At 43.6% G+C, this 20632-nt stretch overlaps 1 protein-coding gene across 4 annotated transcripts in view; it reads left to right on the top strand.

Moving 5' to 3' along the window:
• Window positions 1-20632, top strand: part of LOC121004296 (epidermal growth factor receptor substrate 15-like) — a 137897-nt gene that overhangs the window by 99281 nt on the left and 17984 nt on the right. For 3 of the 4 annotated variants that reach the window (XM_040436461.1, XM_040436462.1, XM_040436460.1), the window contains exons 8-11: window positions 3885-3980; window positions 7943-8044; window positions 16791-16895; window positions 18291-18377. In XM_040436461.1, the coding sequence (XP_040292395.1) occupies window positions 3885-3980; window positions 7943-8044; window positions 16791-16895; window positions 18291-18377 (390 nt within the window). The remainder of the gene's footprint in view (window positions 1-3884; window positions 3981-7942; window positions 8045-16790; window positions 16896-18290; window positions 18378-20632) is intronic. The other variant, XM_040436464.1, reaches the window with a different exon arrangement.

The raw sequence follows: 20632 nt of genomic DNA, 5'->3' as shown, positions 1-20632 counted from the left end.
GGCTGTTAAAAAAAAAAAAAAGGGAAAAGTACTATTTTTGCCCATTTTAACAGCCAGACAGATCCTATTAAATCAATGAGACCTGTTTTGACAGTCTTTTAGACATCTAACAGCCATTAAAAACAGGTACACTAGAGAAAAATTATCTTTCAGGAGTTAAAATAAAAGATAAATACTCCCCTTAACCACTTGCACACATGGGGATACTCACACCTCACTGGATGCAGCAGGACCTGCAATTCCAGCATGATGACATCACCAAGCTGTGAACGTCAGGTCCTGCTGCCTCCAGTGAATGGCGAGTTTCCCTGTGCATGTAAGTGGTTAAGCTGATACTTGGGGTCACTAATGCAGGCATTAATAATAATAGATGGCATTAATGGGGATATTAATAATATTAGGGGCCACTAATCGGGACATTAATCATACTGGTCACTAATGGGGGCATTAATAATAGTGGGGACAGTAATGGGGGCATAAACAAACTTGCAGGGCACTAAAGGGGCATTTATCATACTGGGGCATTATGGGGTACATTTTTTGTCCAGGGGGTATTATGGGAACACTGCAGAGGTTGGAATAAAAAAATTTAAAAAAGCCAATTGAATTTAGCCGTTTTTAATGGCTGTTAAAAACAGACAGATAAAGGATGCACAAATGATTGAAGAAGGCCATGAAAAACAGTGTGTCAGTTTTTAATGTCCGTTTTGTTTTGTTTTTTTCATTGTTGTGTAAATGTAGCCTTAGGCTACTTTCACATTAGCGTTTTTTGCAGATCTGTCATGCATTTGCAAAAATGCTTCTGTTACAATAATACAACCGCTGTCATGAACGGATCCGGTTTTATTATGTCTTCTATAGCCATGACGGATCCGTCTTGAACACCATTGAAAGTCAATGGTGGACGGATCCGTTTTCTATTGTGTCAGAGAAAACGAATCCGTCCCCATTGACTTGCATTGTGCGTCCGTCTTGCTCCGCACCACACCGCGGACAGAAAAACGCTGCTTGCAGCGTTTTTCTGTCAGCGATGGGGAGGCAACCAAAAAGAACGGAATGTGTTTTGGTGCATTCCGTTTCGTTCAGTTCCGTTTTGTCCCCATTGACAATGAATGGGACAAAACTGAAGCATTTTCCTCCGCTATTGAGATTCTATGACTGATCTCAATAGCAGAATTGAAGACGCTAATGTGAAAGTAGCCTTAGTCTGTTAAGTTCTTTTCCTTATTGATAACAAAAAGGTGGCTTAACTTGCTGGTCAAATCCTATAATGTTTTTCTTTGTAAAGCTACATTCACACTACAGTGGGAAAAAAAACTTTTTTGCATTCATTTTCTGGATATCTGTCCAGTTTTAACGGACATTTTGCATACGTTACAGCCATTAAAAATGGAAAATTCAACTGCCTTATTTTTATAAATCCCAACCCCTGCAGGGTACATTGTATATATAATGTCCCCCATAGTGCCCCCATTATTATTAATATCCCCATTACTGGCCCCCAATATTATTAATACCTCTATTAGTGACCCCCATTATTAATAATACCTCAGTGGCTCCAAGTATTATTAGAGGCTATGTACACCTTTGGGGGCAATTTGTTTATTATTGCATTGTATTCATTTTGAACTAAAAACATTTTTTAAATTGGTCTTTATTAAAAATATGAAACCCTTTTCTCTGTACCGGGCTAAGATGCCCTAATAGGGCTCTTTCACATAAGCGGATGCCCTGCAGGTAATCCGCTGTGTGAAAGAGAGCCAAGCCCCGTTCCGGACAGCAGAGACACATGATTGATGATGCTCTTTGCCGCTCTGTGACCTTTTTACTACAAAATCACGGTGACAACTTTATCTCACTGTGATTTTGTAGAAAAAAGATCACAGAGAGGCACGGAGCATTATTAATCATGTTAATGCTCCGTGCCTCTGCTGTCCAGAACAGGGCTTGGCTCTCTTTCATACAGCGGATTAGGCTACTTTCACACTAGCGTTCGGAGCGGATCCGTCTGATGTTTCATCAGACGGATCCGCTCCGATAATGCAGACGTTTGCATCCGTTCAGAACGGATCCGTCTGCATTATTACTTAGAAAATTTTCTAAGTCTGAAAGTAGCCTGAGCGGATCCGTTCAGACTTTACATTGAAAGTCAATGGGGAACGGATCCGCTTGAAGATTGAGCCATATGGTGTCATCTTCAGGCGGATCCGTCCCCATTGACTTCCATTATAAGTCTGGACGGATCCGCTCGCCTCCGCACGGCCAGGCGGACACCCGAACGCTGCAAGCAGCGTTCAGGTGTCCGCTCACTGAGCGGAGCGGAGGCTGAGCGCTGGCAGGCGGATGCATTCTCAGTGGATCCGCCTCCACTGAGAATGCATTGGGGCCGGACGGCTGCGTTCAGGACCGCTCGTGAGCCCCTTCAAACGGAGCTCACGAGCGGACACCTGAACGCAGGTGTGAAAGTAGCCTTACCCGCACGGCATCTGCTCGTGTGAAAGAGCGCATAGAGGGATCTGAATTTTCTCTTATCCGTCAGCCAGCTAATCTAACGGCTCCTTATGTCTGCTCTCTGACATTATAAACAATCATTATAGCTCAGTTCTTATCTGATAAGAATGTGGCTTAAATAAGTGTTTATGAGCTCTAAGTAAATTAGAGACAAGGGTTATTAGATGAAGTAAAAGTAAAAAGTAGGATTTACCCTGCTAGAAAAACAGTTAACTCTTTGTGAAAAATAAATAAAAAATTCTCTGAAGGTGTACATAGCCATTAAAGTCTGCATTAGTGGCCCCCAGTATTAATAATGCCCCCTTTGGCCCCCATTGTGCTTGGGAGGGCAGGTCCTTTCCTGATACATACAGTGAGGAGTAAGTGTCCCCATGCATTAAAGTGGATGAGGTTTTTCGTTTTTTGTTTTTTTTAACCCATGAAAGACCTGTTATACCTGTTTTTAATGGCCATTAGACGGGAGGACTAAATAGCCGTTAAAAAACAGTCCCATTGATTGATTTGTTTTCCGTACTGCATAACGGTAACCATACTGATTCGTTATGCTTGCCCATAGACTTATATAATCACTGATCAAAACGGAATGCCTCTTAAAGGCTTCCGTTTTTCATTCAGTCTTAAAAATTCTGTTATATTTCGTTATAACAGAACCGATAACGGAATACCCTAACACAAGTGCGAACCCACCCTAACTTAGTAATAACTTAGTAACTAGACTCCTATGGGCCCAATGCAATCTTTAGACTAGGCCTCAATCATTATGCCCAAAATATTTGTTGTCTTCACCCTCCACAAGCTCTCCAGGCAGTGCTTGAGAAAAGAATTGCCTGGAGGGCTCATGGAGAGTGAAGATGGCGTGTAACTTTGATGCACCTTGGGCCCCCATCTGATCTTGACCACATCCCTTGCAACCGTGAGCATCCGTCTATAGGGGTTAAAAGGTGAAAACCAGGGGAACACAAGAATAACGCCCTTAGGATTTGGCCATAAGTCAAACCGGTCACTTGGCCCAATGGCCCAGTGGTTCTACATCTGCCACTGTCTCCTACCTGTTTGTCCAGGATTATTCCTGTTGTTTTTGGTTGGTACTTGTTTAAAAAAGTATCCATGTGGCTTTCTTTGTTGTTTGTATTTTCTACAAACACTGCAGATTACTCTCTTGTGATATGTTCAGCAAATTATGCAGTAATGAGACAAATTGTGGATGCTCTATATTAAAGTGGTTGTAAACCATAAGTAACAATGTAATCTATCTTGTATTCTGGTTTCTGGTACAGCGTCCATGCAGGCTAACCATGGGTGCAGTGTATATACTGAGGATGCTGCTTCCGTTATAGTGTAGTCTTATCTGTGTTCTTTCTTCAACTCTCTAGGCTGAAAGTGACAATAAAATTAAAACGATGGGGGCGTTACATATTATGATTGCTAATTTGGAGAGTAAAGTGAAAAGACTGAAAGACGAGTGCAAGGTAACTACAATTAATCTAGAAGTTTGTAGATTTACACAGTTGTCCATGAATGATTAAATATATTTGTCAGATGGGGCTTGGATTTATATATAGGGCTAAATAGTTTTTCTGAGACTTTTATACTGATGATCTATCCTCAGGATAGGTCATCAGTATCTGATCGGTGGGGGTCTGACACCTGGGACCCCGACGATCAGTGGTTTTAGAAGGCATCAGTGCCGCAGTAGCACCGCCTCCTTCTCGGAGCTTAGCCTAGGCCAGTGGGGATGAACCTATGGCACGGGTGCCAGAGCGGGCACTCGGAGCCCTCTCTGTGGGGACCTGTACCCTGGAAAAAGTCTATGGTGTACCAATATGCCTTAGACTTTTCCTGCCATTCATCAGCGCAGGGCGCACTATGAACAGCACAGGCAGCGCACTGAATGTAGGCAGGAAATTATAGCTAAATCATAAAGTACATGGAAGATATACGATATTGGACTGTAGTATTCAGGTTAAATTGCTGTGTTGGCACTTTGCGATAAATATGTGGGTTTTGGGTTACAGTTTGGGCACTTAGTCTGAAAAAGGTTCATCATCACTGGCCTGGGCCATGTGACATCACGTTCATCATGGGGGGACAGTATCTAAGAGTTTTAATCTGTCACTAGCTGCAAGCTTGTTATACAGGAATACAAGTACAAGTACACTGCAGTATCTGACAGCGTCATAAAGATAGATAGGTTGCGTGCACCATCCACACTGCAAGCTGATAGATGTGCTAGCAAAACAAAGCAGCAGCAGTGACGGGGTCTTTTAATCATTAGTATACTGTCCTCATACACGTTAGCACGGTGTGTAATCTGACATGTAGCTAAACCTTCTCTGTCTTGATAAGAAGAGAAAACTGTACTGCTTTAACTTTCTCTTTATTGATAGTAGATTGACAGGAAAGGTGAAACTACAGAATAAAACAGTAGTATTTTAGAACATAAATATCCAAGGTACATAGCATAAGACACAGAATAATCTGCTATACATACAGTACATGAGCTATCAGATATAAGAAACATACAATAAACTTCACTAAATGTCACACAGATGTGCACTTACCGACTATGCTTGAAAACAGGCTGAATAACAGATGATGGAGCAGGAAAACCAGTGAGAGTTTGTGGCTCCTGAGACATAAGATGGTGGCTGCTTGCTATCCCAGCACAAGACTAGAAAGAACCAGGAACTACCCACAATGCCCTGGGACTCCCATAATGCATAGGAAAAACAGGCTGGATAAAATACATGAACTAATCAATAGATGGTGCTGTTACCATACAATATAATGCAAATGAATTACAACACAGTTAAAATGCAATGTCAAACTGAGAAACACACAGAAAACAACTGGATCTGCATCTGGGGACAGAACAATTAGCTTTAGAGTATACTTGAACAATGTGGAAAAAAAGTTAAGTAGGTGCGGGTCCAAGAGGTGCCCCCATTGTCTGAGATGGCAAAACCCCTTTAAGTATAACCCGACATTTGTCAGAGTTAATTTGAATTGCATTGTCACGTTCATCAGTCACATGGCCTAGGCACAACTCAGCCTCAACACTGGTGCCATCTCCAACAGCTGACTGGCGGGGGTCCTGGGTTTCGAGCCCTCGCCAATCGGATAGGTCATCAATAGAAAAGTTGCAGTTATTAAACGTTGCAAGTATCAATGTGTCATTGCTTTAAAGGATACCTGCTACACTGCACATAGCAGCATGTTATAGAGCAGGAGGAGCTAAGCAAATTCATATATAGTTTTGTGGGAAAAGGTTCAGCATAATATGTATCTTAAAAAACCCTGCAATGGTTGAGTCCAGTGGGTGGTAATATTCAGTGATTGACAGTCTGCCCTATATGGGTTTGCATAAGGTGATAGCTGTCATTTAAAGGGTAGGACCTGCCAAGGGACTCCTAAGCATAACAAGAGCAGGGGTTTCAATGAACAAGATACAAGTTATACTGAATCTTTGACCTCACAATGTTATATTAATCTGCTCAGTTCCTCCTGCTCTATAACATGCCGCCTGCAGACAGGATTGCACATACAACGTGACAGGTTCCCTTTTTGGTGGCTATAAACATTAAATAACAGCTTCACTAATGTCCGAGATTGGCTTATCTCTTGTGGGAACAAAAGATTGGGCATGTTTAAAGCCAAAATGCCCGATTATTCTTTCTCTGACATCAGCCATCAGCACAGAGTAGGTTGGCCCCATTTACATTGCATCGGTCATGCCAAAATCAGCAGGTTAGACCAGGTTTTGTTCATTGTGTATGGGCACTTTAAAGGGGTTGTCCAGGATTTGAGAATGATCGCCTATCCTCAGGACAACCGGCACCCCTCTGATCAGCTGTTACCTTGTAGCTACAGCGCTGGAAGTCAGTGCCAGAACTAGATGGCTCCATCCATTGTGTAGTGGACATTTATGGTAACCGCAGTGCTGTTTCCACTGAAGTGAATAGGAGCAGCGCTGCAGTTACCAGCTCTGACTACTACTCAATGGATGGAGCTGTGCAGTTTTTGGTGCCTGAGTTACAAGGTAACAGATAATTGGCAGGGGGACAGGTGTTGGACCCCTGCCGATCTTATATTGATTGCCTATCCTCAGCATAACAGGACTAAAAAGTGACTATGACTTCAGGAACCATTTTGTGGTACCCAAAGCTGTTACCCCTTCCCAACACAGAACTGTGGGGTTCAGATGTCTCGAGGGTGGAAGATATGTTTATACTAAGAGAAGTTTACATTCAGCGCTATGGCAAAAGACATGATGGTTTAGAAATGTGTGCAGTATGCAAAAGACATCCAGGAGCAGCAGGAAATGCTAGCAGAATGCTTGGGTGTATAGGGAGAGGCATTACCAGTAGAAAGAGGGAGGTGCTCATGCCGCTCTACAGAGCACTAGTGAGACCTCATTTGGAGTATTGTGCTTAGTACTGGAGACCATATCTCCAGAAGGATATTGATACTTTGGAGAGAGTTCAGAGAAGAGCTACTAAACTAGTACATGGATAAAACTTACCAGGAAAGATTAGAGGACCTTAACATGTATAGCTTGGAAGAAAGACGAGACAGAGGGGATATGATAGAAACTTTTAAATACATAAAGGGAATCAACAAGGTAAAAGAGGAGAGAATATTTAAAAGAAGAAAAACTGCTACAAGAGGACATAGTTTTAAATTAGAGGGGCAAAGGTTTAAAAGTAATATCAGGAAGTATTACTTTACTGAGAGAGTAGTGGATGCATGGAATAGCCTTCCTGCAGAAGTGGTAGCTGCAAATACAGTGAAGGAGTTTAAGCATGCATGGGATAGGCATAAGGCCATCCTTCATATAAGATAGGGCCAGGGGCTATCCATTGTATTCAGTATATTGGGCAGACTAGATGGGCCAAATGGTTCTTATCTGCCGACACATTCTATGTTTCTTTTAATTACCCCAAATGTCCTATTTTTGATTATATTCATTTTTAAATGTTGTACATGCAATTTAATGGAATGTAACATGGCTCATCCACTGAAGTTAGGAACATGGAAAATTAGATAAGATGGCAAGTAGAATAATCACATGTCATAGTGTCCAAAATACAGCACCTTGAAGGACTATGGAGGTAGAGAGTCCTCTATGTTTGAATGTGGATATGGACCGTTTTGCAGAATTTGGGAGCTGACTAGTCCATTCCCAGAGCCAATATTTAGCATTCATAAATAATTTTTATAAGCATCAATAGAAAACCACCCAAAAACCTAGGTTCCTGGGAACTGTCTGCCCGATTTGATGGCTCCTGTGCAACTGATGTGGTGTTTTCATACCAGAGGCAGATTTAGCTACCAGCTATTGTTAACATGAATCCAGTGCCACATTAAAGTTGGGTCTTGAGATGAATAAATTCTCAACTGAGAATAATTTTTAATTGTGCAATTCATCTAGAGCAAGATGGAAGCAGAAAGAACAGTGAGAGAACTGAAAACACAACTCCAATCTGCTGAAGAGAAGAACCATGGCTTGGAAAGGCAACTGGCTCAGCAGCAGGTGAATGTTCAGTGTTATATGGGGTTGCAGGGAATGGGGCTAAACTGAGAGAGCTTCAAGCACTGGTGCCATCTCTAACAGCTGACTGGCGGGGGGTCCTGGGTGTCGAGCCCCCACCAATCAGATAGGTCATCAGTAGAAAAGTTGTAGTTATTAAACGTTGCAAGTATCAATGTGTCATTACTTTAAAGGATACCTGCTACACTGCACCTAGCAGCATGTTATAGAGCAGGAGGAGCTGAGCAAATTCATATATAGTTTTGTGGGAAAAGGTTCAGCATAATATGTATCTTATTCATTAAAAGAAACCCTGCAGTGATTGAGTCCAGTAGGTGGTAATGTTCAGTGATGGATAGTCTGCCATATGGGTGTGCATAAGGTGATAGCTATCAATCAAAGGGTAGGACCTCCCAAGGGACTCCTAAGCATAACAAGAGCAGGGGTTTCAATGAACAAGATACAAGTTATACTGAATCTTTTGCCTCACAATGTTATATTAACCTGCTCAGTTCCTCCTGCTCTATAACATGCCGCCTGCAGATAGGATTGCACATACAACGTGACAGGTTCCCTTTTTGGTGACTATAAACATTAAATAACAGCTTCACTAATGTCAGAAAGTGGCTCATCTCTTGTGGAAACAAAAGATTGGGCATGTTTAAAGCCAAAATGCCTGATCATTCTTTCTCTGACATCAGCCATCAGCACAGAGTAGGTTGGCCCCATTTACATTGCATCGATCATGCCAAAATCAGCAGGTTAGACCAGGTTTTGTTCATTGTGTATGGGCACTTTATGGTTCAATCATTATTTTATTAAAGCGTATAAATGAGTAATGTATAAATATATCCAATACGTATACATAAACATAAACAAAAAAAAAAGAAGGGGAAAAAACCCAAAGGTCGACATCTGGTCATACAAATAAGTCTGAGGTAGCAGTACATTCAATAATTAGCAGTGCAAAACATTATTTTCAAGTAATAAGCCTGTGGAGGCTTCTGGAAATGAATCTAAGAGCACATATGGTATATATTCTCTAAATTTTAGACCAACAACCACATAGGACAAGGAAAAACATCACAAGACATAGACAAAACATAAACAAAAGGAAGGGGGAAGGAGGGGTATAGGATAGAAGGCTCTGCTTAGTGTATTATTTAGGAGCCATTACCCGGAATAATACCTGTTGTCAACCAATCATGGAAAGATGTGGAGGTGCGAAACTGATTCCATGGGTCCCAAATCCCCCAGAAGGCCGAAGCAGATCCTGAGTCCACGGTGCCTAACTCTTCCATATGAACTAGTGAATCAAGAGCGTTAGACCAGGTCACTCTGAAAAGACTCTCTGTAGACCTCCATTGACGGGGAATTATCTGTCTCATTGCTAAGATAAACAAGCGAAGGGCGCCCTTCTTAATCTGCGAAATCCGCCCTGAGAACATGGATAGGAGAGCTATCGCAGGTGAGGGTATAACAGTAGCTTTGTATAAGAAATTATATAGGTCAAAGATCTCCCGCCACAGGGGGGCCACACTTGGACAGTCCCACCATATATGTGTCATGGAGCCCCTTGCATTAAGACACCTCCAGCATGTATCAGGAACCTGAGGATAAAATTGGCGCAATCGCACTGGGGTCCTATACCATCTGCTAAGGATTTTATAGTTAAGTTCCTGTAAATTACAAGACACAGTTAATTTATGAGTGAAGAGAAGTGATCTAGACCATTGGTCTGCTGAGAAGGTGGATCCCAGTTCCGATTCCCAATCATACATGAATTTGAGTTTAGTTCCTTGAGTACCTGTGGAAGAATCCTCTTTCTCCCCAGAGTTCAACATGGCATATAACAGAGATATAGCATGATCAGGAGCTGACCTAGCTGTGCACATTTTCTCAAATTCAGTTAAGGGGGGACAAGACCGCAATCCAGGCATCAGGGACTTAATGAAGCTTTGCAGCTGAAAGTAGAGGAGCCAGCGTCCAGGGCCCGCAGGAATAATGTGGGAGAGGTCATCCAAAGGGAGTAGACCATTCTGCTTATAGACGTCTATCAATTTGATTGGATGTCTATTCTGGTCTCCCAGAGCTGGGTGCTGACTCAAACCTGTGGGAAGATCTGCATGGCCCGTGAGTGTCATGAGAGGACCAGGAGAATGTATAAGGCCAAGTTTGACCGCAAATTTAGCCCAGAGCCTAGCCAAGGCATATAGAAGCATCGGGGATTGCGAGTTAGGTAATAAATTCAAGGAAGTAGGGGACAACCAAAAGACTCCAGTGGCCAAATGCGGTGGCATTTCATGCTCAATTTCCACCCATAGTTTAGTAGAGCGGTTGTGACATAAATCAAGCACACAATTCATGATTGTCGCTCTATAATCTGAAATAAAATTTGGTAGTCCCGTACCTCCCAAAGCTTTAGAACGAGATATTAAGCTATAACTAAGTCTAGCCCTGGGTGCTTTCCATACAAAGACCGATACCATTCTCCTGATCTTAGCAAAATAGGTTAAGGGAATTTTACATGGGATCGTCTGGAACAGATATAGGAGGCGCGGTAAAATGTTCATTTTCACTACATTAATCCTCCCAAACCAAGAGATCTGGAGTGGAGTCCATTTATGTAAACTGGATTCAATAGCTCTAAGCAAGGGTAAATAGTTAAGTTTAAAAATATGTGTCAAGTTTGCTGGTATGTATACTCCTAAGTATTTAATGTGTTGGGAGGTCCATTTAAAGGAGAAAGAGTCCTTTAAAAAATCTGCTTCCCGCTGGGCATGTTTATGTTTAACCCCTTAGTGACCAAGCCTGTTTGGGCCTTTATGACCAAGCGTTTTTCTTCCTTTTTTTATGGTCTCGTTCCAAGAGCTATAACTTTTTTATTTTTTCATCTATATAGCTTTATGAGGGCTTGTTTTTTACGGGACAAGTTGTAGTTTTTAATGGCACCATTTTGGGATACACATAACTTTCTGATTAACTTTTATTAACTCTTTCTGGGAGGGAGATGGGGAAAAATAGCAATACTGCCACTGCGTTTTTACATTATACATTTTTGGCGTTCATTTTTCGGTAGAAATAACATAATCTCTTTATTCTCTGGGTCAGTACGATTACAGTGATACTAAATACTGTTTACGTTTTACTACTTTTTTTGCAATAAAACACCTTTTATTAACCAAAAAAATGATTTTGCATTGCCACTTCACAAGACCCATAACTTTTTTTTTTATTTTTTATATGGAATTGTGTGAGGGCTTGATTTTTAAAAGACGACTTGTATTTTTCATTGGTATGATTTTGGAGTAAATGCCGCTTTTTGATCGCTTGTTATTACATTTTTTTTCGGTGGAAACTAAGAATAAATTTGAAATTCTGTCTTTTTTTATTTTTTATTTTTTACGGCGTTCACCATAGGGGATAATTTATGTAATATTTATGTAGTCCCGGTCGTTACGGACGTGGCAATACCAAACATATGGGGGATATTTTCTTTTTGCAATTTTTTTCATTGAAAAGCGTATTTTCAATGGAAAAAAAAGCATATTTTTTTATTTTATGGAATTTTTTTTATTTAATAAATGTGTATTTTTTTTCTATTTTTTTTACTACTTAATAGTCCCACAAGGGGACTATAATATACAGTATTTTGATTGCTTTTAAAATGTAATGCATTATCTCTATAATGCATTGCATTTCAATAGCAATGCTATTCAAACATTGACCAGAGAGGCACAGCCTGCTGGAGGTAACGGAAGACAGGCTCGGGGCCCTGATCGGAAGCAAGGTAAGCTTCCCAGCACATCAGCACCCCGCGATCGCATTTTCGGGGTGCTGATGGGAGACAGAGGGAGTCCGCTCCCTCTGTCACCACTTTACATGCAACGGGCGCCATTGCGCCCGGCATGTAAAGGGTTAAACAGCCCGGATAGGCACTCCTGCCGGTCCGGGCTGTTAGAGCAGGGACCCGGCTCTCATGTGAGAGCCAGGTCCGCCCTCCCCGCTGCACGGGGGAGCCGTGCAGTGCTTAACCACCTCTGGACCGCTGTACGCACAGACGCGTCCTGGAGGTGGTTGATTCATTCCGAGTGGACGCGCCGGCGCGTCCTTTTGCGATGGCCGAGATTTCCTGTGAAGGCGCGCACACAGGCGCGCGCTCACAGGAACGGAAGGTAAGAAAGTGGATCTCCAGCCTGCCAGCGGCGATCGTTCGCTGGCAGGCTGGAGATGTGATTTTTTTAACCCCTAACAGGTATATTAGACGCTGTTATGATAACAGCGTCTAATATACCTGCTACCTGGTCCTCTGGTGGTCCCCTTTGTTTGGATCGACCACCAGAGGACACAGGTAGCTCAGTAATATGTTGCACCACACTACACTACACCCCCCCCCGTCACTTATTACCCCTTATTCACCCTTGATCACCCCTGATCACCCCATATAGACTCCCTGATCACCCCCCTGTCATTGATTACCCCCCTGTCATTGATCACACCCCTGTAAAGCTTCATTCAGACGTCCGCATGATTTTTACGGATCCACTGATAGATGGATCGGATCCGCAAAACGCACACGGACGTCTGAATGGAGCCTTACAGGGGCATGATCAATGACTGTGGTGATCACCCCATATAGACTCCCTGATCACCCCCCTGTCATTGATTACACCCCTGTCATTGATCACCCCCCTGTAAAGCTCCATTCAGACGTCCGCATGATTTTTACGGATCCACTGATAGATGGATCGGATCCGCAAAACGCACACGGACGTCTGAATGGAGCCTTACAGGGGCATGATCAATGACTGTGGTGATCACCCCATATAGACTCCCTGATCACCCCCCTGTCATTGATCACCCCCCTGTAAAGCTCCATTCAGACGTCCGCATGATTTTTACGGATCCACTGATAGATGGATCGGATCCGCAAAACGCACACGGACCTCTGAATGGAGCCTTACAGGGGCATGATCAATGACTGTGGTGATCACCCCATATAGACTCCCTGATCACCCCCCTGTCATTGATTACCCCCCTGTCATTGATCACCCCCCTGTAAAGCTCCATTCAGATGTCCGCATGATTTTTACGGATCCACTGATAGATGGATCAGATCCGCAAAACGCATACGGACGTCTGAATGGAACCTTACAGGGGAGTGATCAATGACTGTGGTGATCACCCCATATAGACTCCCTGATCACCCCCCTGTCATTGATTACCCCCCTGTCATTGATCAACCCCCTGTAAAGCTCCATTCAGACGTCCGCATGATTTTTACGGATCCACTGAAAGATGGATCGGATCCGCAAAACGCACACGGACGTCTGAATGGAGCCTTACAGAGGCATGATCAATGACTGTGGTGATCACCCCATATAGACTCCCTGATCACCCCCCTGTCATTGATTACCCCCCTGTCATTGATCAACCCCCTGTAAAGCTCCATTCAGACGTCCGCATGATTTTTACGGATCCACTGATAGATGGATCAGATCCGCAAAACGCACACGGACGTCTGAATGGAGCCTTACAGGGGCATGATCAATGACTGTGGTGATCACCCCATATAGACTCCCTGATCACCCCCCTGTCATTGATTACCCCCCTGTCATTGATCACCCCCCCTGTCATTGATCACCCCTCTGTAAGGCTCCATTCAGACATTTTTTTGGCCCAAGTTAGCGGAAATTTTTTTTTTTTTCTTACAAAGTCTCATATTCCACTAACTTGTGTCAAAAAATTTAATCTCACATGAACTCACCATACCCCTCACGGAATCCAAATGCGTAAAATTTTTTAGACATTTATATTCCAGACTTCTTCTCACGCTTTAGGGCCCCTAGAATGCCAGGGCAGTGTAAATACCCCACGTGTGACCCCATTTCGGAAAGAAGACACCCCCAGGTATTCCGTGAGGGGCATATTGAGTCCATGAAAGATTGAAATTTTTGTCCCAAGTTAGCGGAAAGGGAGACTTTGTGAGAAAAAAATAAATAAAATCAATTTCCGCTAACTTGTGCCAAAAAAAAAAAATTTCTTTGAACTCGCCATGCCCCTCATTGAATACCTTGGGGTGTCTTCTTTCCAAAATGGGGTCACATGTGGGGTATTTATACTGCCCTGGCATTCTAGGGGCCCTAAAGCGTGAGAAGAAGTCTGGGATCCAAATGTCTAAAAATGCCCTCATAAAAGGAATGTGGGCCCCTTTGCGCATTTAGGCTGCAAAAAAGTGTCACACATCTGGTATCGCCGTACTCAGGAGAAGTTGGGGAATGTGTTTTGGGGTGTCATTTTACATATACCCATGCTGGGTGAGAGAAATATCTTGGCAAAAGACAACTTTACCCATTTTTTTATACAAAGTTGGCATTTGACCAAGATATTTATCTCACCCAGCATGGGTATATGTAAAATGACACCCCAAAACACATTCCCCAACTTCTCCCGAGTACGGAGATACCACATGTGTGACACTTTTTTGCAGCCTAGGTGGGCAAAGGGGCCCACATTCCAAAGAGCACCTTTCGGATTTCACAGGTCATTTACCTACTTACCACACATTAGGGCCCCTGGAAAATGCCAGGGCAGTATAACTACCCCACAAGTGACCCCATTTTGGAAAGAAGACACCCCAAGGTATTCCGTGAGGGGCATGGCGAGTTCCTAGAATTTTTTATTTTTTGTCACAAGTTAGTGGAAAATGATGATTTTTTTTTTATTTTTTTTTTCCTTCAAAGTCTCATATTTCACTAACTTGTGACAAAAAATAAAAACTTCCATGAACTCACTATGCCCATCATCGAATACCTTGGGGTGTCTTCTTTCCAAAATGGGGTCACTTGTGGGGTAGTTATACTGCCCTGGCATTCTAGGGGCCCAAATGTGTGGTAAGGAGTTTGAAATCAAATTCTGTAAAAAATGACCAGTGAAATCCGAAAGGTGCTCTTTGGAATATGGGCCCCTTTGCCCACCTAGGCTGCAAAAAAGTGTCACACATCTGGTATCTCTGTATTCAGGAGAAGTTGAGGAATGTGTTTTGGGGTGTCTTTTTACATATACCCATGCTGGGTGAGATAAATATCTTGGTCAAATGCCAACTTTGTATAAAAAAATGGGAAAAGTTGTCTTTTGCCAAGATATTTCTCTCACCCAGCATGGGTATATGTAAAATGACACCCCAAAACACATTTCCCAACTTCTCCCGAGTACGGAGATACCACATGTGTGGCACTTTTTTGCAGCCTAGGTGGGCAAAGGGGCCCACATTCCAAAGAGCACCTTTCGGATTTCACAGGTCATTTACCTACTTTCCACACATTAGGGCCCCTGGAAAATGCCAGGGCAGTATAACTACCCCACAAGTGACCCCATTTTGGAAAGAAGACACCCCAAGGTATTCCGTGAGGGGCATGGCGAGTTCCTAGAATTTTTTATTTTTTGTCACAAGTTAGTGGGAAATGATGATTTTTTTTTTATTTTTTTTTTTCTTACAAAGTCTGATATTCCACTAACTTGTGACAAAAAATAAAAACTTCCATGAACTCACTATGCCCATCAGCGAATACATTGGGGTGTCTTCTTTCCAAAATGGGGTCACTTGTGGGGTAGTTATACTGCCCTGGCATTCTAGGGGCCCAAATGTGTGGTAAGGAGTTTGAAATCAAATTCTGTAAAAAATGACCAGTGAAATCCGAAAGGTGCTCTTTGGAATATGGGCCCCTTTGCCCACCTAGGCTGCAAAAAAGTGTCACACATCTGGTATCTCCGTACTCAGGAGAAGTTGGGGAATGTGTTTTGGGGTGTCATTTTACATATACCCATGCTGGGTGAGAGAAATATCTTGGCAAAAGACAACTTTTCCCATTTTTTTATACAACGTTGGCATTTGACCAAGATATTTATCTCACCCAGCATGGGTATATGTAAAAAGACACCCCAAAACACATTCCTCAACTTCTCCTGAATACAGAGATACCAGATGTGTGACACTTTTTTGCAGCCTAGGTGGGCAAAGGGACCCAAATTCCAAAGAGCACCTTTCGGATTTCACTGGTCATTTTTTACAGAATTTGATTTCAAACTCCTTACCACACATTTGGGCCCCTAGAATGCCAGGGCAGTATAACTACCCCACAAGTGACCCCAATTTGGAAAGAAGAGACCCCAAGGTATTTCGTGATGGGCATAGTGAGTTCATAGAACTTTTTATTTTTTGTCACAAGTTAGTGGAATATGAGACTTTGTAAGAAAAAAAAAAAAAAAATCATCATTTTCCGCTAACTTGTGACAAAAAATAAAAAGTTCTATGAACTCACTATGCCCATCAGCGAATACCTTAGGGTGTCTACTTTCCGAAATGGGGTCATTTGTGGGGTGTTTGTACTCTCTGGGCATTGTAGAACCTCAGGAAACATGACAGGTGCTCAGAAAGTCAGAGCTGCTTCAAAAAGCGGAAAAATGTCCAAAATACAGCACCTTGAAGGACTATGAAGGTAGAGAGACACTATTTAGCATTCGTAAATAATTTTTATAAGCATCAATAGAAAACCACCCAAAAACCTAGGTTCCTGGGAACTGTCTGCCCGATTTGATGGCTCCTGTGCAACTGATGTGGTGTTTTCATAGTAGAGGCAGATTTAGCTACCAGCTATTGTTAACATGAATCCAGTGCCACATTAAAGTTGGGTCTTGAGATGAATAAATTCTCAACTGAGAATAATTTTTAATTGTGCAATTCATCTAGAGCAAGATGGAAGCAGAAAGAACAATAGTGAGACAACTGGAAACACACCTCCAATCTGCTGAAGAGATGATGCAAGACTTGGAAAAGCAACTGGCTCAGCAGAAGGTGAATGTTCAGTGTTATATGGGGTTCATATCTATCAACATTTATTAAGACCAGCGTTTTAGACATACATAACTTCGGCACATCCACCTCCGGTCTAAATCGTAGAAAATGATCAATGAGACAGGCCTGGTGGCTTGCCCACGTCACGTCCCCTTTATTAGACCAGGCGTGAGTGGGGGAAAGTTGTACATTGCAATGCAAATAACCTTTGTGCCACAATCTGTGACAGATATGCGCCAGAAAATTGGCGTATATCAGTTGGTAAATGACTCCCAAAATATATTGACATAGGGGGACATTTATTATCCCCTGTATGCCTGAAAACTGGCATCAAAAAGTCACAAAGTCTGGCGCACACCATCGTTGTGCAACTATTTGGGGGTTTAGGGCCCTGATTGCAACTTTTCCAAAATGTGGGTAAAGCAGAGGTGGCTATAGCTGAACCTGGTTTATTTATTATAACCTACTGGAAACTGCCATAGATTATAGCAGAAACCTACACCAGCTACCTTGTTGGTGTAGATTTATTTTTTGGTGCACACACCTGCACAGATAGGCCACAATTATTAAGAGTTTTGCATCTCTTAATAATTTTAGTCCATCTGATGCTGGCAGGGGATAGATTAAAGAGCAGGATCAACCCTGTTAAACTAGTCATACTACCTGGTAGAGTTGATCCTGCTGATTTAAAATGATATCTGTCTTATGAAGATTTCATTCTTGATGCAGATGAGGGCTTCAGTGTGCTGAGAGATGCACCAAGGGGCTAAGCCCTTATTGGCATAAAGAATAAAAGCCTTTTTTTTTTCGGGAACATCACAACCAATTTTCACAAGGCAGGTATCCTTTTAATCAGCATGATCAACTTATTAAAGTTTAATTTAGTAGGTAATGTTGAAAGGTTTGGTTCAGTAAGTAATGTTGAAAGGCGCTCTTTAAGGCTGGAATATAATATCCCTGACTTAATAAATGTTCCCCAAAATAGGAATTATTTTATAATATAAGACATTGCAAAGAAATTGGTGAAACCACACATAAGAGACAGAAGTAGGATATATTTAAAAGTAATAGACCAGGGCTGACTACAAAATGTCTGCCATCTCAGCCAGCATTGGGCTCCAGTGATGTGAATTCATTCATTGTCTGCCACATCACTAAAACATAAAGCAATAATGTGTAAACTACAGTAACGTATGCAACATAGATCCTACTTTTACACAGAAACTTAATGGGATAATGACACAGGTCAATACAGAACTTATAATGGACATGTTACCCTTCACCTACAGCTCCACTATCTGGGTTCATATTGTTTTTGTGAAGTTTTTCAAAATGGCACTGCTATTCTACATCACAGGGCATAGTAACAATAGTTGTCTTCCTTATTGTTCACAGGACGAATGTAGACAAAAGGGTGAAGACGTGTTAACATTAAGAAGTTCTCTAGAACTCATCGAAGAAGACTTGAAGGATGTACATAAGGTACTACAGTGAGCTAACAGTGATAGTAGTATAGTTTATGTACTCTGATACAGTGAGGGGTTGTGTCTGGCAAGGCAGGTATTTTCCTCCCAGCATGTGCGGCTGGGCTGGTTTACAGCCAGGTGAGGTCAAACACCGGACCGGAGTTTAAGTGCTGATCCGGGTTTTGGCAGCACCTGGCTGTCCTTAAATAGGCAGCTGGGCTCAGCAAAGATGTCTCTGTTTTTGGGATCTGAGGCTTTGTGCTGTGCTGGAGGGCTGAGAGCCGCACGCTGGGGATACGGGCCCCCTAAAGCCTGCTATGGACTACTGGAGGCAGAACTGCCAGCAAGGTGACTTGTGTTATATGAACTTTCCATTGTGTGTGAATTAACACCAAGACTGCAAAGTTACGTGCTGTTTTGTGCAATTGCCTCAAGTGTGAATAAACACTGACGTTTTGAGTTAAGAACTTGTATTTTGCCTCTGTACTGCGCCCCCTTACCCTATCTACCAGGCCGAAACCCCACAATTGGTGGAGGATGCGTGCAAGAGCAGTGAGGCTGGCGTGAACGCCGATATTTTTGGTTTCTGCATTTTTCAGGCACGGTATATGTCGTACATTAAACCAGCTGTATTACAACCAGTGCCCCACAACAAAATGGAGGCTGTTGTGAAGGCCCTTATGGAGGCTAATCTGTAGCAGCGAGAGATAAACCTGTAGAAACGCGAGGCTAATAAGAAGCAGCAGGAGACTAACCAGTTGCTGCTATAACACGTGATGGCTTTGCAGACAGCAGGAGCAACCCCGAGCGTCCACGATGCCCGGAAAGCAGCCCGTGCCACGATTCCTAAGATGACCCCCACAGACTACATCAAAACCTACCTGGCGATGTACGAGAAAGTGGCCATCAGGGAAAAGCTACACCATGACCAGTGGGCTGAGGTCGTCGCTCCATTCCTGGCATCCGATTCCCAGCAGGTGTATTTCGACTTGCCAGATGATCAAGCAGCCGACTATCAGAAAGTCAAGGGTGAGATTCTGGCAAGACTGGGGGTGAATGTGTTGTTCCGGGCCCAGCGGGTACATCAGTGGGAGTTTAGGCCGGCAGAGCCTGCAAGGACCCAGTATTATGACTTACTCCACCTCAAAAGTGGCTACAGCCTGATGTGCTGAGTCCCACGCTCTGCTGGATAGACTATTGGCTGATATGTTCTGGAGGGCTCTGCCACCCCCTCTCCAGCACTGCATCGGCCAGGTGTCTCCTGGCAACGCCCTAGAAAGGGTGGACCTGGTGGAGCGCTACGAGGCTACTAAGACTGTTCCAGGGGGTTCTTTTGGGAGGGCGGCAGTCAAACCCCGTAAATGTCCATCCCAGACCCGCGACTTGTACCAACCAAACCCACCCAGGGTGTACCCTCTACGGACCTGGCTCCGATAGTCTGCTGGCGGGGACAGGAGCCATTTAAGAGCTCACTGTCCCCATCAGTCGCTATATGCCAGGAAGCTGTGTGCAGCAGATACCCCAAAAGCTCTAAACCACCTGTGCCAGGTGGAGGTAGGAGACACTCCAGCAGAAGCTCTGCTGGACTCAGGGAGTCTGGTGTCCCTAGTAAGGGCTCCCCTGGTACGGTCAGCGGAGTATACTGGCCGGAAAGTCGGGGTCATGTGCATCCATGGAGACTTAAAAGACTATCCCACTGCCCTGGTTGGCAGATGGACTCACAAAGTGGCAGTTGCCCCAAATTTACACTATGAACTTATAATAGGGAGAGACTTCCTGGTACGGTGGCCTGCTATGAGAGTGACTGATACCCATGAGACAGGGGAAGCCCTAGCAGAGTGGCCTGACTCAGGAGGGAGACCAGAACCATGGGAACCTGAGACCAAAGGGCCAGCAGTAGAGGTGACCGCCACATCGGTGGAAGAGGGGGAGACAACCCCACTAAGTGTGATGGTGGGCAGGGCGGGCGCTACCATAGAGGCAAGGGGGGCAATTGCCCCCGGGCCCCCGAGTCCTTAGGGGCCCCCTCGCGCCGGCCCGCAACTAACTTTAGGCAGGCAGGACAGTCAGTAGGAGATGAGCGCTTCCATTGTGGAAGCGCTCATCTCCAGTCATCTGTATCGCAGTCCTCAGGACAGCGATACAGATGGCTGTGCGGCAGGGGAGGGAGAGGTGTGTCCCTTTCCCTTCCTCTGATAGGCTGCAGGCACTAGACCGGCAGCCTATCAGAGGCCGGCGCAGGTGGCGCGATGACATCATCGCGCCGCCTGA

Source organism: Bufo bufo, chromosome 6 (genome assembly GCF_905171765.1).
Source record: "Bufo bufo chromosome 6, aBufBuf1.1, whole genome shotgun sequence".
Classification (NCBI taxonomy): Eukaryota; Metazoa; Chordata; class Amphibia; order Anura; family Bufonidae; genus Bufo; species Bufo bufo.
This window is presented reverse-complemented; position numbering and strand designations above follow the sequence as displayed.